The sequence below is a fragment of the Arctopsyche grandis genome, chromosome 8 (assembly GCF_051622035.1).
Source record: "Arctopsyche grandis isolate Sample6627 chromosome 8, ASM5162203v2, whole genome shotgun sequence".
In the NCBI taxonomy this organism is placed as follows: domain Eukaryota; kingdom Metazoa; phylum Arthropoda; class Insecta; order Trichoptera; family Hydropsychidae; genus Arctopsyche; species Arctopsyche grandis.
Window position 1 is genome coordinate 24038769 of NC_135362.1, and position 17219 is coordinate 24055987.

General features: G+C 32.3%; 2 protein-coding genes and 1 long non-coding RNA gene across 3 annotated transcripts; 2 read left to right on the forward strand and 1 right to left on the reverse strand.

Moving 5' to 3' along the window:
• Positions 1 to 3659: 3659 nt before the first annotated feature.
• On the reverse strand, positions 3660 to 5723 carry LOC143915479 (uncharacterized). The gene is made up of 2 exons (XM_077436153.1): positions 5677 to 5723; positions 3660 to 5590 (listed from the first exon to the last, which is right to left on the reverse strand). The coding sequence occupies exons 1-2, from the start codon at positions 5680 to 5682 to the stop codon at positions 5255 to 5257; spliced, it is 342 nt and encodes a 113-aa protein (XP_077292279.1). The 5' UTR covers positions 5683 to 5723; the 3' UTR covers positions 3660 to 5254.
• Positions 5724 to 6945: 1222 nt separating this feature from the next.
• On the forward strand, positions 6946 to 8014 carry LOC143915560 (uncharacterized). The gene is made up of 2 exons (XM_077436257.1): positions 6946 to 6992; positions 7079 to 8014. Exons 1-2 carry the CDS (start codon positions 6987 to 6989, stop codon positions 7412 to 7414), a joined length of 342 nt encoding a protein of 113 aa, XP_077292383.1. The 5' UTR covers positions 6946 to 6986; the 3' UTR covers positions 7415 to 8014.
• A 1249-nt stretch (positions 8015 to 9263) lies between these two features.
• On the forward strand, positions 9264 to 14568 carry LOC143916259 (uncharacterized). The gene is made up of 3 exons (XR_013260960.1): positions 9264 to 9465; positions 11797 to 11985; positions 12073 to 14568. It is a non-coding gene; the product is annotated as an uncharacterized LOC143916259 (long non-coding RNA).
• The last annotated feature ends 2651 nt before the right edge of the window (positions 14569 to 17219 follow it).

Below are 17219 nucleotides of genomic sequence, written 5' to 3' on the forward strand. Positions count from 1 at the left end.
ATAACTGAATCTCCATTGAAATTATCGTTTGATTTTATATTTTCAACGTAAAAATGCAAATTTATTCAGCGCCGGCGGTAGACTTTAATTATCACAGGCAAAATATGTTTTCCCGAAGAATAAAAATTTTAACATAAACTTAACTTAAATTAATTCATATTCATTACAATATAAATAAATGAAAACAAAAGAATGTTTAGTAAATATTGACAAAGATAATGTTGTTTTTAAATTAAGCACTGCAGGCAACTTCATTTTTAAAATTGAAGCAAGTTTGATATAAAATGCTATTATAAAAAATTCGGATGTGATCAACCCTCGACTTTATCTATATATTTGAGGAATATAAGAAGTATATAAAACAAAATTTGATAATGAAACATATATGTACATATTTTATTTATTATTTTATTTTATTTTATTTTACATATATACCAGAAAGGCCTTACAGGTACATCCCAATGCGCCTTCCTGGCCAATTACAAATACAAATGCAGCATTTTTATTATAAGTCGTTGAATTGCGAGACACTGAAAAAACTCGCAAATTAACGAGACATCTATGAATTGTACATAAATTTTTATTGTACATCAATCAAATTTCAAATAGTGGTGACATAGTAGGTAGGAAGGATTTTTAGCCAATTTTTTTTCCGGGAATCGTTTCAACAATGAAATCAGAGAAAATTGGCAAACTCAGATAGGAAACGATCAACCTGGAGTCACAAATCCAGGTCTGACCAACAGCATACTCTGAAAAATTCATTTTAATTCAGGGATTGAACCCGGCACCTTCTTGACGGTAAGCAGAAGCTTAACGTCCGAGCTATGCTGCTGGCTGTATATGTATATGTACAAGTATTCGAAATTTTTGTAGCCACGATTGTCGTGCAATCGCAATCTGCGCAATAATCCGTTTACCCGTTCACAATGAGAGCATTTTCGATACAAATTGAGCGTAAATGTAAGGAAACTTACACAAGACAAAATTTCTACTTCCGGTTGTTCTATTGTGTTCAATTTTTTTTATTACTTAACATCAATATAAATATTATAAAGATATAATATCAACAAGATATGAAGAATTTAAAAGGTCAAAATAAAATATTGTTTTAAAAAAATTACCACTTTCGGTTTACGAATTCTAAACAAAACCTTATCAACTCTAGGGTACATACATACATAGTATACATATAAAATACAAATGTAAATTTTCAGTTTGATACGTGTAGTGGTGTGGACAAAATCATGTGGTCACAACATTTTTGAATTTTTTAAGTGGAAAAAATACCACTTCCGGTTGATAAAATTCGATGACTTTTTTTTATTTTCATTACATTGATACAAGCAATATACTTGAATTTCCTCGTGAAGAGCACACATATTATCTTATCACAGCACAAGAGCACACATCAACTTATCGATACCTAGTATTGATAAGCATTTCAACAACCGTTACCGAGTTTCAGTTCGATAGGACTAACGGTGTACAAAAAATTTTCAAAATACACAGACACATACACATTTTTTTTTCAAGATCATGAAAACGTGATCTGTTACCGATTCCGAATTCGAATCAGTAAAAATCTTGAGTTCACATTTTCGCATGATCACAAACCTTCATCTATTATTACTACGTATGTACACACATAGTTAAAGTAAAAATTTCCAGGAATGCGCTGCGGGGAAATATAAATAAACCTTTTTTTCGATTTTTTATAAATTGAAAATTGCACCCAAGATAAAATTGTTTCTACCAAATTGGCATGGTTTCCACATACATTTTAAAATATTTTATATTTATTTATGAATTTTTGAAAATGAGTACCTTAGGTGAAATTATTTTCGATACTACACTTTCTTCACTCATATGGCACCATCATATTTAATCCATAAATGATTCAGCGATATTTTAACTATTTGAGTGCTGACATCTTTTCTGTTGAAAGCCCGTCACGCTGAAAATTTCGCCAACATTTCCAACTAGAATTATTTAGAAATCTTAATTAGATAAAAATCTTAATAGAATTATTTAAAATAGTGTGGCCAGAACACTATCCCAATAAACATGTTTCAATCGAAAATACTCAGTATAAAATAGTATTAACAGTGCGAAAAAATCCCAAGTGAAAATACTTACTTTTGACTTTTGATTTGAACTGGACGACTACTTAGAGAGATTTGAAAGCTGAAAAGTACTACAAATGAAAGATAAAATACCCGACTATATATTCCAATATTAATTTTGAACAGGAAATTGGCCGATTTTGAGACATCGACCGAACAACACCAAGATATAGCCATGAAAGTGATAAACTATGTAAAATCAAGACCACAAGATGAAGCCGTAAAAGTGATAAACTATGTAAAATCAAGACCACTTCAATCCAGATTATTTAAAATTTTGTGCGGTGAAATGGGCAGTGGAGACAAAGCACTTTTATTACGTACTGAAGAAAGATGGCTATCCAGAGGAAAAGCACTATTAGGACTTCATGAACTTCGAAGTGAGTTATTGGTCTTCTTGAAGGCACAAAATAATTCAGGTTAAAATTTTGTTGAAGTTTTAACAAATCCTTCATGATTGACAAAACTTGCATATCAGGCAGATATTTTTACCAAGTGTAATGAAGTTTACTTATCATTACAAGGAAAAAGTATTACAATTTTATTACAAGAGATAAAATTGCATCTTTTGATAAAAAAAAAATATAATTCTGCAACGAAGTCCAAGTGCAGGAACAGGCTCCACGTCACACCAGATATTAGAATGCAACTTACCAATATTGTGCCTGATATAATAAGAGGTATGTAAAAAAGTCTCCAGACTCTAAATCAACAAAGTCATTAAGTGCTTTATTTATTCATATTTTTATGTTTATATTATATTATCATTTTATATTTACAAATAATTACTAAATAAATAATCTGTTTTAATAACATTTTTTTAAATTTTTTCTATTAGGAATTACCCTATCTAAAAAATAAGCTGAGCGTTCCGTTAAAATTTCCGGGTTTGTGAAGTGTTCCATTGCATAAAAAGTTTGGGAAACACTGCTCTACATAGACCCATCTCAACCGCCCCTGATATTTGGCGCCATAGGCAAACGCCTGATCTGCCTGTACGTAACGCCGACTCTGAATTCCATATATAATATGTTCTTACATATACAATATTCTTGACAATGTAAACTTAAACTTTGACTTTTGAACAAATTTACAATGCAACCAGTTTTTTGTTCTAAAAATATTTTGAAATTATAATGGTTCAAAAAAATTGTTGGCAATGACGTAAGAAATTATTAAGTATTTGAATTGTCCTTGTGAAATTATTAATATTGACATGGTTCGCGTTTCCACTTGCATTGACCTGATCTCACATCATTGACTTTTTTCTGTTCCCTAGAATGAAAAGTAAACATTTTGAAAATGTTGAATAAAATAAACAAAAAAAAAGACGAAATGACTAAAGGGCATAAGCTTGAGAAGCACCATAACAAGTAATTATATCACTTACTGGCGGCTTTTACCCGGCGTTGCTCGGAACTATGTATGTGGACTGATTACATGTTGTATAGTATTTATAAACGGCAAACACATTTCAAATTATTCAATTTTTTTTTTTAAATTATAATTAGAGGATTTTTTTTTTGTATTTTTAACTAGCTGAACCCGGCATGCGTTGCAATGCCAGAATAAGGTATGCAATTCCCGTTCCCGCTTCAAATGATGGTTGGAACTCAACAACGTCTCTTCAACGCCGTGTCGTCATAAATCAACTGGTAACGTGGATATTTTTTTCTGAGATTCAAACAATGGTCTGGAATATATTTTTCCGACATATTAATAATTTTCCTAGGTTCAAGAAAACCGAAATAGTTTTTCACTACCTGCATTTATGGCCCCCTATCCCCCCGCTACATTGTAGTTACGCCACTGATCAATTTCTGGGAAAAAATGACGACATTGAATGCCATACAAGGAATAACACAATCTTGTTCAAAAGTAAAGCTAGTAACACTTGTTCAATCATGGAAAAGATTCTTCCTGGCATAGAAACAGATTTAGTGGATTATGAAGAGAATTAAGTAAATGATATATCTGAAATATGTGGTTTTTTGTAAAATTTAAAATGTTTTGAAAACGTGGATAAAGAAAACACCCAGGAGTGGCTTTTTAAGTGATACAAGTTTGAAACGCATTGATGATGCAGATATCGTTTCTTTTGTTTCTCAAGAGGAAGAAAATGAGAGTGACACTACAAGTGAAGAAGATACCAGTGGTTACATTAGTCATAAAACGGTACAACACTAATACTACATAACCACTAACGACCACTTATCTGCTTAACTATGAGCGTTTTTCTTAATAATATAATGAGTATTAAAATTATGAAACAAAATTTGTGTTGTAAATATGATACTATATTCGAAACCAAGTCAAAATTTGATGATTCGGATTATCCGTGTTTTTCAATTATCCGTGACCTTCCTCCCCAGCATTAGCCCTGATAATCGAGAGTGTGCTGTACATACATTTAATATGTATGTATGTAAAATATGTACGCTAAATGAAAAAAAAACGATGGTATGCTATCTAAGAGGGTGCAGAAGAAAACAATGATAAAATATGTGTGTATAAAATGTATTGAAAATCTTTATTGATATAACTTCAATAAACCGTTATAAAATAAATTTTTTTACATGCTATTTCTTACACAACGATTATACATGTTTGCAGGCCATATCAGATGGAGGGGGGCAAAAAGCGAAGTTGCCATGGGCCACACCTTAAGCGACTAAATAGACTGGCGACGCTAAACATACATTTCCAGATAGCGCGTACAAATATACTTTAGATTATTTTGAAATAATATCTGATTTTGCTGGCGCTGTTTTATGTTACATAATTTTTTTAAGAAAATAAATCCAATATATAATTTCGAAAAAGACTTTGTGTGTATGTAAGTATGTAAGTTTTGTAAGTATCTTTGGTAGGGAACTTCGAAAACAAAACAAAGTTTCTATGACGACAATTTAATTGGTTGAATATTATATTTTTTTCGATTCAAATAAATTTAATAAAAAAACAAATTAATATTTACTATTAGATTCACCATGTTTGCGCTGTTTAAATCACAAATACTGAGCGAAGCCGGGTAAAACAAAACTGCCGTAATTCAATTGGGCCAAATTGTGAAGCTATCACCTTTGCACTCTTAAGGATGGTACCTATATTCACTTTACAATTTGGGACTAACCCCAAGTATTTATAGGTTTACATTTTCCCTGAGAATCGGGAAAATGATTTTTCGGGCACTGCAGTGGAACTGAGGTACTGCCAAAACCACCAACGCCCGCGTTATTAAAGGAGACATTAGAAACGACACATTCTCCTGTTTCAACGTATGTTTGAATCAGAATACACAAAGGATGATTTTCAGTACATGAATAGAAATCGTATGTTTTATAAATATCTCGAAACGTGTATCCCGGAGGGCACTGTCGCGACACCATTACAGCCATCGAATTCCCCATAGCTACGGTACTTAATATAAGTAGCAGTGAACATATTTTATACATTTTATTGTCCTGCAATGTAAAATTTTCACAAATTGTATTTTGAATGATTTTATGAATAAAAATATTCGTGTGTGTTCTTTGACATATGTACATACCTGCATACATACTAATGTAGTATCTGGTTTGATAATTTGAAGATGAATGTATCATCTTTGGGATTATTCATTCACTTTTATACTTAAACAGATACATATATATCCATGACAGCATCATATTCATAACAATGTGCAAAACAGGTAAAGCCCAAGGGCGTCATGTTGTTGTTGCTGTTTTTGTTTTTAATATTAAAAAAAAACAGTTTATCGATATTTGCAATGTATGTATGTATGTATATAGTATATATACATACATATATACACACACGATAGGTATAAATATATATGAATTTGAAATTATTTATGTACGAATTTCTACAAGCAATATGTGGAAATCTATATGAATATAAATTGTAGATTATTCGATTAACTGACATCAATAGGCAAAAAATAATGCTTGTAGAAATTCGTTATAATAGAGGTTTCTCATAATGATCAGCCTAGCTTAAATATACTGGTTGTTCCAAATATTGTTTTAATCCTTTTTGTATTAAAAATAAAGTTTTCAATTTTTGCAAGAATATTGGCTAGACACCTAAATTGGAAAGTCCTTAAAAATAGAATATGTCTGGAAAAATCTATATATATATATATATATATATATATATATATATATATATATATATATATATATATATATATATATATATATATATATATATATATATATATTTAATGAACAAAACCCAACTTTATCTATGTACGTAGTAACAATAGACGATGTTTTGTGATCATGCGAAAATTCGAACTCGAGATTTTGACTGATTCGAACTCAGAATCGATTACTGATCACGTTTTTAATGATCTAGTAAAACTTTATTTTTAATACAAAAAGGATTAAAACAATATTTGGAACAACCAGTATGTTTAAGCTAGGCTGATCATTATGAGAAACCTCTATTATAACGAATTTCTACAAGCATTATTTTTTGCCTATTGATGTCAGTTAATCGAATAATCTACAATTTATATTCATATAGATTTCCACATATTGCTTGTAGAAATTCGTACATAAATAATTTCAAATTCATATATATTTATACCTATCGTGTGTGTATATATGTATGTATATATACTATATACATACATACATACATTGCAAATATCGATAAACTGTTTTTTTTTAATATTAAAAACAAAAACAGCAACAACAACATGACGCCCTTGGGCTTTACCTGTTTTGCACATTGTTATGAATATGATGCTGTCATGGATATATATGTATCTGTTTAAGTATAAAAGTGAATGAATAATCCCAAAGATGATACATTCATCTTCAAATTATCAAACCAGATACTACATTAGTATGTATGCAGGTATGTACATATGTCAAAGAACACACACGAATATTTTTATTCATAAAATCATTCAAAATACAATTTGTGAAAATTTTACATTGCAGGACAATAAAATGTATAAAATATGTTCACTGCTACTTATATTAAGTACCGTAGCTATGGGGAATTCGATGGCTGTAATGGTGTCGCGACAGTGCCCTCCGGGATACACGTTTCGAGATATTTATAAAACATACGATTTCTATTCATGTACTGAAAATCATCCTTTGTGTATTCTGATTCAAACATACGTTGAAACAGGAGAATGTGTCGTTTCTAATGTCTCCTTTAATAACGCGGGCGTTGGTGGTTTTGGCAGTACCTCAGTTCCACTGCAGTGCCCGAAAAATCATTTTCCCGATTCTCAGGGAAAATGTAAACCTATAAATACTTGGGGTTAGTCCCAAATTGTAAAGTGAATATAGGTACCATCCTTAAGAGTGCAAAGGTGATAGCTTCACAATTTGGTCCAATTGAATTACGGCAGTTTTGTTTTACCCGGCTTCGCTCAGTATTTGTGATTTAAACAGCGTAAACATGGTGAATCTAATAGTAAATATTAATTTGTTTTTTTATTAAATTTATTTGAATCGAAAAAAATATAATATTCAACCAATTAAATTGTCGTCATAGAAACTTTGTTTTGTTTTCGAAGTTCCCTACCAAAGATACTTACATACTTACATACACACAAAGTCTTTTTCAAAATTATATATTGGATTTATTTTCTTAAAAAAATTATGTAACATAAGACAGCGCCAGCAAAATCAGATAAGTATATTTGTACGCGCTATCTGGAAATGTATGTTTAGCGTCGCCAGTCTATTTAGTCGCTTAAGGTGTGGCCTATGGCAACTTCGCTTTTTGCCCCCCCTCCATCTGATATGGCCTGCAAACATGTATAATCGTTGTGTAAGAAATAGCATGTAAAAAAATTTATTTTATAACGGTTTATTGAAGTTATATCAATAAAGATTTTCAATACATTTTATACACACATATTTTATCATTGTTTTCTTCTGCACCCTCTTAGATAGCATACCATCGTTTTTTTTTCATTTAGCGTACATATTTTACATACATACATATTAAATGTATGTACAGCACACTCTCGATTATCAGGGCTAATGCTGGGGAGGAAGGTCACGGATAATTGAAAAACACGGATAATCCGAATCATCAAATTTTGACTTGGTTTCGAATATAGTATCATATTTACAACACAAATTTTGTTTCATAATTTTAATACTCATTATATTATTAAGAAAAACGCTCATAGTTAAGCAGATAAGTGGTCGTTAGTGGTTATGTAGTATTAGTGTTGTACCGTTTTATGACTAATGTAACCACTGGTATCTTCTTCACTTGTAGTGTCACTCTCATTTTCTTCCTCTTGAGAAACAAAAAAAAGAAACGATATCTGCATCATCAATGCGTTTAAAACTTGGATCACTTAAATCATGATTGAGCCACTCCTGGGTGTTTTCTTTATCCACGTTTTCAAAACATTTTAAATTTTACAAAAAACCACATATTTCAGATATATCATTTACTTAATTCTCTTCATAATCCACTAAATCTGTTTCTATGCCAGGAAGAATCTTTTCCATGATTGAACAAGTGTTCAATCATGGAAAAGTGACCCAAGAGCATGGAATATCAAGAATATTCTTGACTAAATACATATTTTATATATATATATATATATATATATATATATATATATATATATATATATATATATATATATATATATATATATATATATAAATGAATGTCTGTCTGTCTGTGTGTCTCGAATAGGCTCCTAAACTACTGAACCGATTACGATGGAACTTTCAGGATTTGTTGTATGCACGTCCGGGAAGATTACTATGAAAAATATCACCCAAAAATGGAAACGAAAACGGAAAAAACGGGAATGAGTGTCATTGCGACGCAATAATTTCAAATGTGTGTTTTTCCGACAAATGGGAACGGGAAAGGGGAATTGCATGCGTTATTGTGGCATTGCAACGCATGCCGGGTTCAGCTAGTATCTAAATAAATGTATTGTATTTTTTAATGCGACGCCGTAATCCTGAGCAAAGACGAGCAATTAAAATATTATTGATTATGCAATAACATGAATACTAACTACATATAACGTGCAACGGCGCATTGATATCCTAATGTTGATACACCAGCACGTTATCAGATATTACCCCCTCTTGAGTGATTGCTTATCAGCTACTTTGGGCCGGGTTTTATGTCCGTTTCGAGTGAGTCTCGGCCATTTTGAATCGGCATCCAGAGGTGTGAGTACGTCCCCATTACGGGTCATTCATAGCCACGCTTCTTCTTCTGCAAGATGAGACGAGCCAAGTCATTCACCGTGCATCCATATCCACATCCGAAGATGACAATGTGAATTCATGGACGATCGAGCTGATAGGTTCGATGACGCCACTCGGTTAGTATTATTATAGTTGCACTTAAATTGCTTCAACTCATTGGCCACGCCTTTACCTCGTGTCGTCTATGCCCAACTTAATGTTAAGTTAAGGTGACCTTTTTTTTCAAATTGAAAACCAGGACATTTTATCAAAAAAAAATATTTTTCTAAATACTTCTATTATTAAAAACTAAAAAGAATTAATTTTCTTTAATGCTCTTATAAAATTCTACACAGAACTGGTTAAAACTATTATTATCGACTAGCAAACATTTTTAAGTTTTAACAGTCAATATTGCACTTTATTCCGCATAAAGTGATTTCACACACGTCACCAAAATCTCAAATCACGGAACATATGGCACCCGAAAATTCCATCCAACGAGATCGCGCGTGCCAGATATTCCGTATTCACGATTTTCGTGGCAATTATTGTCGTGTGCGCGATCGCAATGTGCGAAATAATCCGTTTATCGGTTTCAAAGTATTGTGCAATGAAACGATAAAAAAATAAGTATTGATTTAGTTGAAAATCTTTTCATTCATTTGACTTCAAAATATCAATAAAATAAAAAGGCCGCAATATTCCTGTATAGAATAATCCTGTCTACTTTTCGAACATGCTAATTTTCCTATTTATGTATGCATCTGTAACATTCTCCCTCGCCGCGTACTTGGTACGGGAAAGAAACCCCAACACACTTGTGAGTATTGAAAAACGAATTGACATGTGATTTATGTAACATTCTACAAGTCATAGTTTATAACAGGAAACTGCTAAGCCTTTTTAAACATTATCTAATCACGAATTGAAAATAAATACGCTCTTATCAAATAAACTCGCAACCGTCGACTTGTGGTTGAGATAATGATTTGCGCCAACGCCCAACATTTTTCTCCATTATCGCCTGGCTTGAACTATTCCTACCGTACATATGTACATGCTGTTGCAATATTGAATCCTAGCGACGCTAGACAAGGGTATTTTCAATATACTCGTCACATTTACTGGCCATAAAACCACCGAGTTGGCCAGCGCTTCGCAAGAAGCAATCACTTCCTTTCCGGCCGTCAGAATAAATTGTTGTGCATAACCAACACCTGTTGTCTCACTCGTCCTACCCATAGATAATTTAAACCATAGATAATTTTTTTGGAAATAAACCATGCGTAGCAACGCATTGGCAATGGGGTGATTGGCAAGGGCGTCGGTTCCAAGGGGAACCTAAGGCGCCCCCTTGCCTTATTTTCAATGTGCAATAAGTAATGGTGTAGTGGGGCTTTGTCGAGCTGGAGAGCGCCCCTCTTCTTGCCCTAAATGTAAAATATAGATTTCACGTTTCCAATATTAAAAGAGTATAAAAATATGTAACTTTTATTTGTTGTTAATTTATTTTTCAAAATATGAATCTGTTGAAACTATTCGTTTGAAACGTTCACGAATTTTCAATTCTAATAAAATAAGGAAAAATATTTTAATTTTATTTTTAAATCTTTCAACTTGGAACTTCAGCAGTGATTCGACGCTTTCATTATTCGTATTTTGTACCTAGCACTTTCCGAAACATTTTTTAATTCGTGACGTTATTTTAATCCTCAAAATTCAAAAACTGATTAAGTTACGTATTTATTTGAAAAAAAAATTTCCCCTGTGGCCAGTTTTTTTCCTTAATGTATAAATAGTAGATAAATTAAAATGGAAGTACACCTACATATTATCTAATTATATAATTTTTTTTTAATTTCACAAAACATTTAAAAAAAATAAAAATGTTTTGAATAACAATACTGGCCAATTCTAAAAAAATAAGGGGGGAGATAAGTTAATTGTTAATTTTTACAATATTACATTGGCAATATGGGGTATTTACATACATATATTTAAAAAAATTGGTTCTTGAAAATTTTTTTTGACTGCTCATTTTAATATTTTAATAAATATAATCTTTTATATTTATTAAATTAGATATTTGCCAAGGGCGCCAAAACACTGCTCTGATTCCAAAGTTCTTCAGTAAATCTAGGCATTTCCAGAATCCAGCTAATGTTACTAAAGTAGATAAAATTGAGAAAACAAAAAACTTTTAATGAGTTCTGAAACATATTCATAATTGAAAAGCGTATTATTGTATAGTGGACAACCGTTTGCTTAAGCATTTGTTTATATAAGAGCCCTTCCAAAAGTAATCTATCTATAATCTAGAATAATAAGCTAGGATGTCACAAACAGTACACCAAATTTGGTGGTTCCCAGCTGAAAACTAGATTTGCACAGAAGATAAATATTCAAACATTAATTTTAAGTATATTTAAATAAAAATAAAGAAATTACCAAATTGTATTTTTCAGAAAACTTTGCCTTTGCATTTTGATATGGCGTGCAACTTTTGAAGATGATTGAGCTAAAAGATGACTGCACGCAGATTTTTGCAACAATGCACACAATCCAAAAAAAGACTGCATATATTGGTTCAACATTTGGGCTGAATACTTGGGAAAATTCCGTGCTGTTTGTTTATCAAAGAAAATTTAATCAAGGTACTTTATTTTCTACATACATACATACATCTATCTATCATCAATTATATATCAAAAAAGAAAATTAATACTCTGAATGTTTTACAGAAAATATTACATATGAAGACAAGAAGATGAAGAAGCTGCATCAATTTTTTGGTTGCAGTATTTGTGACTCATGAATCATGATGTTCGGCATAATATTAATGTATTATACATACATACATATGTATACCATGAAAGTGCCTAATGCTGTGCCTTATTTTTAAAATCTCTCCCTATCAAAATTTAATTTATTTAACCCCATAATATTGTAGAACATTTTGTCTACTTCAATGGCATATATTTTTAAGTATTGATATTGTTTTTGGTCCACTTCTCACATTGATTGCGATTGAGATTATCATATTGTTTATTAAGCACAATTTCAACTTATAAGAAAAATATAGATACTTTTCTTATAAATAATTGTATAGGAAAAGTGTCAGAATTCAGACAGTGCCCCAAATTTATCACAGCTCTGTGATTATACTCCTGTCCATTCGGATGCTGATTTGTCGACGTTTAGGTTTCCAGTGCTCACTGCTGTAATTACTGCCCTAGTCTCCATTCCACAGCATATCAGTTTCCATTGATGTGTATCGATTCATCAAACCATCGTTGGTCAAATTTGTCCACGGTTACGCCTTAGTATCATAACTCTCAACACTGATAAATCCACCGGTGTTTGGAAAATAAGAGCCACCTGTAACGAATAGTTTCCCTTTGAGTGCAACGTTCAATACAAAGGAAATTTATCAGCTTTTCGACATGTATCACTTTCGCTCAATGAAAGTTGATAAGTCGAAAGTAATTTTCTACTTGATGTTCATTTCTTCAGGTGTGTTCCACAATATAAGAGACACAATAATCTTCCTTGTCAACCTCTTATATGCAAGGCCACCCTTCGAATGTTGGGACTTTGGCGGTGAAAAAGTCTCCAATTTCATAAATTTTACCATTGATAAATGCTATAGAACAGTACCCATATATGTACCTTCTAAGCGAGCATTGTTTTATCCCCGGAAACTCGGGGTAAAAGTTTCCTTCTACTCAAAGGAGTTCACAGATGTTCCTTTAGCATCATAATACTCCACACTGACTAAAGGGGTCACTGGAGGTTTTAACCACCAGTGACATAGACTTTCCCTTTGATTGTAACTGTGGAACCCCTTAGCGGTTCCCACAGTCTAGGTCTTCTTTTTTCATTGTCTCAATTTGACAGATTTCAAGACATATGCTTTTTTAATAATAATGTTGGTTACATTTCGGTAACACACATTTCTTGTCGATATTTATTACTCGAGGTGTAATAGAATTTGAAATTGACTTTTGCGTCATTGGAACCCTACTTTTTTTTAAAAGCCATACATTATTTAGGGTTTTTCTTATGTTTGAGGCCGGGTGCTACGGGACGGCCCAAATTAAAAATCAGTTTAATTTTACTTCGGAGATGCCCTCTTTGAATGTTCTTTAGATGGACGGAAAATTCAGTGCTCAATTGTATCAAGAATTTTATCGTGTTGTCTGCAAGTTTTCCGGGTGCTACGGAACGGCCCAAATTAAAAATCAGTTTGATTTTATTTTATTTCGGAGATGCCCTCTTTGAATGTTCTATAGATGAACGGAAAATTCAGTGCTCTTATATCAAGAATTTTATAGTTTTGTCTGCAAATTCTGTATATCATTATTTGGGTCTCTTCGGTTGCTTTTCTCCCTGGACCCATTTCGATGTGTGACATGTCTCTTTTAAATTAAGGCTGTCATATTGTATGTGTTCAGATCACGTCCCACCAAATTAGGGTGAAATTGCCTTTGCCATTGGTTTTTGGCAAAGGTCGGAGTGTAATAGTCGCCTCAAATTTTCCATTGGCAATGTGGAATGTAGATTATTATATTATTTTCGCAAATATATCGTATATTGGGTGAAATTAAATAATTTAAAGTTATAAAATTGTTCCATGAACAAATGGCATCATAGTAAAACTATATTGTTAGAATGAACTTATTGTACTTGTATATATTTTTTTGCTAATTTCAGCATGAAGGTTCGTTGGGTATCTGTGTGATTTATCGCAGACGATGACGAACACCCTTTCTTTAGTATACATATATTATACATAGAGACTATTTCATTATTTTATTGACCACTTGAAAGATCCATTAATGACCATTGGTGACAAATCATATATTCCTATCATTTAGGAGTGATCACGAGGTTCATCGAGGACACTAAATGCCCTTGATTGTCTTCGAATTTTTTTATTTTATTTATTCTTTTATAGTGTGGCGGCTCGCTATATGACATGGTCGAGTTAGGTCACCTTCCTGCGAGTTGGGACCAACTCGCCCGTGTTCAGAGTCGCTACCGCACTCCGTCTCTGGCTTCCATAATAAAAGCACGTGCATCAACTTGCCAGTCGTCTCATTCGTTCATCCCCTATAATAGTTTGTTTACAAAAATGATGTATAGATACTTATCAGTGACGCACGATAGTGATATTTCCACCGTAATTCACTGATACATGTATGTGGAATTATTGTTATATTCATTCATTATTTTCCAATAAAATAATAAAAAAATGAAATTTCGTTTTTTTTATTTAAACTTAAAAATGTTGTCATCGAAAGAGATTTGAAAATCAGTGGTATTCCAGGACAACAGGAAAGAGTGAGTGATTTTTTTTTTGTAAGTATCAAATAAATTTTTAATTAAAGGAGATTTTAAACTACCAATGAATTTATACTCTTCCAATAATACCGAATTATGAAATATATGGACAATGCCAATAGGATTGTACCACTTTTATTAATTAATAATTATGGAGAAAATACAGTATACTATGAAATATTATAATCAGGGCTCGAAATGGAAAATTTCGCGAATAGGAGCGCTTGACAATTTTCAAACATATTGATATTTTTTATTGTATGAGTATATTATATACTAGTTGTTTTACCCGGCTTCGCTCAGTATTTGTAATATAAACAGCGTGAAAATGGCGAATCTAATGTTAAATATTCATTTGTTTTTTTATTAAATTTATTTGAATCGAAAGAAATATAATATTCAACCAATTGAATTGTCGTCATAGAAAATTTGTTTTGATTAAGAAGTTCCCAAACAAAGATACTTACATGCTTACATACTTACATACATACATACATATGTACATACAAAGTCTCTTTCGAAATTATATATTAGATGTATGTATGTACATATGAGGGTTATAAAAGCAAAAGTGCCTATGTCCACATATACAAAAAATAAGCTGTAAATGCAGTTGTTTCCACTAGTTGTTCCTCTATGTATTAAACTCACAATTGGAATGAAGAAATTCCTATATCCCATAGAAAACAATGTTTAAAAACAGCGTTCCATTCAAACACGCCTATGTCCATAAAAGGTCGCGATTTTAACCTATGTATTAAAAAAATTATCTGTGTAAAAGTGATTTATTTTATGTTCAAATTGTTCAAGATGTTCAAAAACACCTTTTATTTTATGTTCAAGTTTTATTTAAAGTTAAAAATATTTTAGTTGCAACTTCTAACTGCACACCCTATACTTAAAAATTGCTTTGGTATGCAAACCAGCTTATAACAGGCATATAAGATTGTACACCGTTTCTTATACCTTGCATATTGGCTCCATTGTCGTAACCACCACGAAGATTTTTTGATGGATAAGCCATATTGGCTCGGCCATTTTCAATCCAGTCTTGTCTTCAATATTTATTAATTTAATGAAACTTTACTTAATTTCCACATTTGAGTATCAAACATGGGAATCTTTTTCAATGTGCATATATCGCACAAAGATCAACATTTGTTCTTAACTACTTTCATTCTGTTTACAGTCGACAATTATAGAAAAAAATACAAAGCATTTTTCACCGTGTCCAAAACTTTGGAAGCTTTAGCGATCAATGAGCTTTCTAATAATATTTCCAAGTTATATAAAATTTATATTTAAAATCTGACCAAACAAGAGAGTGGCGGATCATCAAACATATAACACTACTGACCACTAAACGTTAAGATGACCAAAATATTTGCATTTTTAAACGAGTCTATTACGATTATTTTTCACCATCGTACTGGCGGAATTGATTTAATAAATATCTATCGTTGACCAAACCGCAAAATGGCAAAGTTTCAAAACGATCAGAAGAATGTAGCAATTTCAGCTAAATCGTTTGCGAAGTGAAAAAAAAAAAAAAAAACATAAAAGACTAACGTAGAGATTAGGTGAGTGGCGCTCGTGAACTGATGGTTTACTAGCGCAGATCACCTCATCTCTTGTTCCCGCCAAAATGATCTACGTATGATTGAGCCGTATGCAACGGCCAATGGGATCGTCTGACTCATCGAACAATAGTTGTTGAGCCCAAACATGTATAAATATGGGGCACTCTCGAATTAGAAACCATTCCGACCTGGAGCGCCAACGAGAGCAGACGAATAAACGACTTCTACAACCCTTCTGCGTCTAAATATTAGTACATTGTCTTTTGTTTATAAGTTAGATCATAAGTTATTATCTAAGTATTTTGATGATTGTATTGTAGGCATATAGTACAACTGAAATGATCTCATCAGGTCACTGCGACACATATCGAGGAAAGTCATTAACGCATGGCACACGCTCGCCTCGTCAAAAGGTCGACACGTGTTTCTATACACGTATCTGGGAAACAAAGGAAGAACACACTGAACCCATAAAAACCACGAACTACGCCCAGGCGTATGAACCCATAAAACCACGCTCGCAGCATAACTAGGGCAGCGCGAGTACCAAGAACAAAAGATGTGCACACGACACACTTCAAACACCAAAACGTTTATAAAGCAACGCAGCAACCTCCACCGGCAGAGTGAGCCTCTAGAGTTGAACTAGATCACATCTCCGAAGAAACCCCTTCGTACATACAATAACCATTGTACCAATTGAACAAAAATAAACGATCCTCAAACTACACAGCACGTGTTTCGTTAGACCGGGATACGGTCAACATACCTTCCCTGTCTTACAATATAATAAGGAATAGAGATAAACATAGTTTTTATACTAGAAATAAGGACAAACTAGTTATAAGTAGAGTAAGAAAGAATAAGACGGCTGGGGGTGTTTTTCACAGGGGTGTGCTCGAGTTAAGTATAATAATTAAGATGTATTTTTATAAATTTTAGAGTTAAGTATAATAATTAAGATG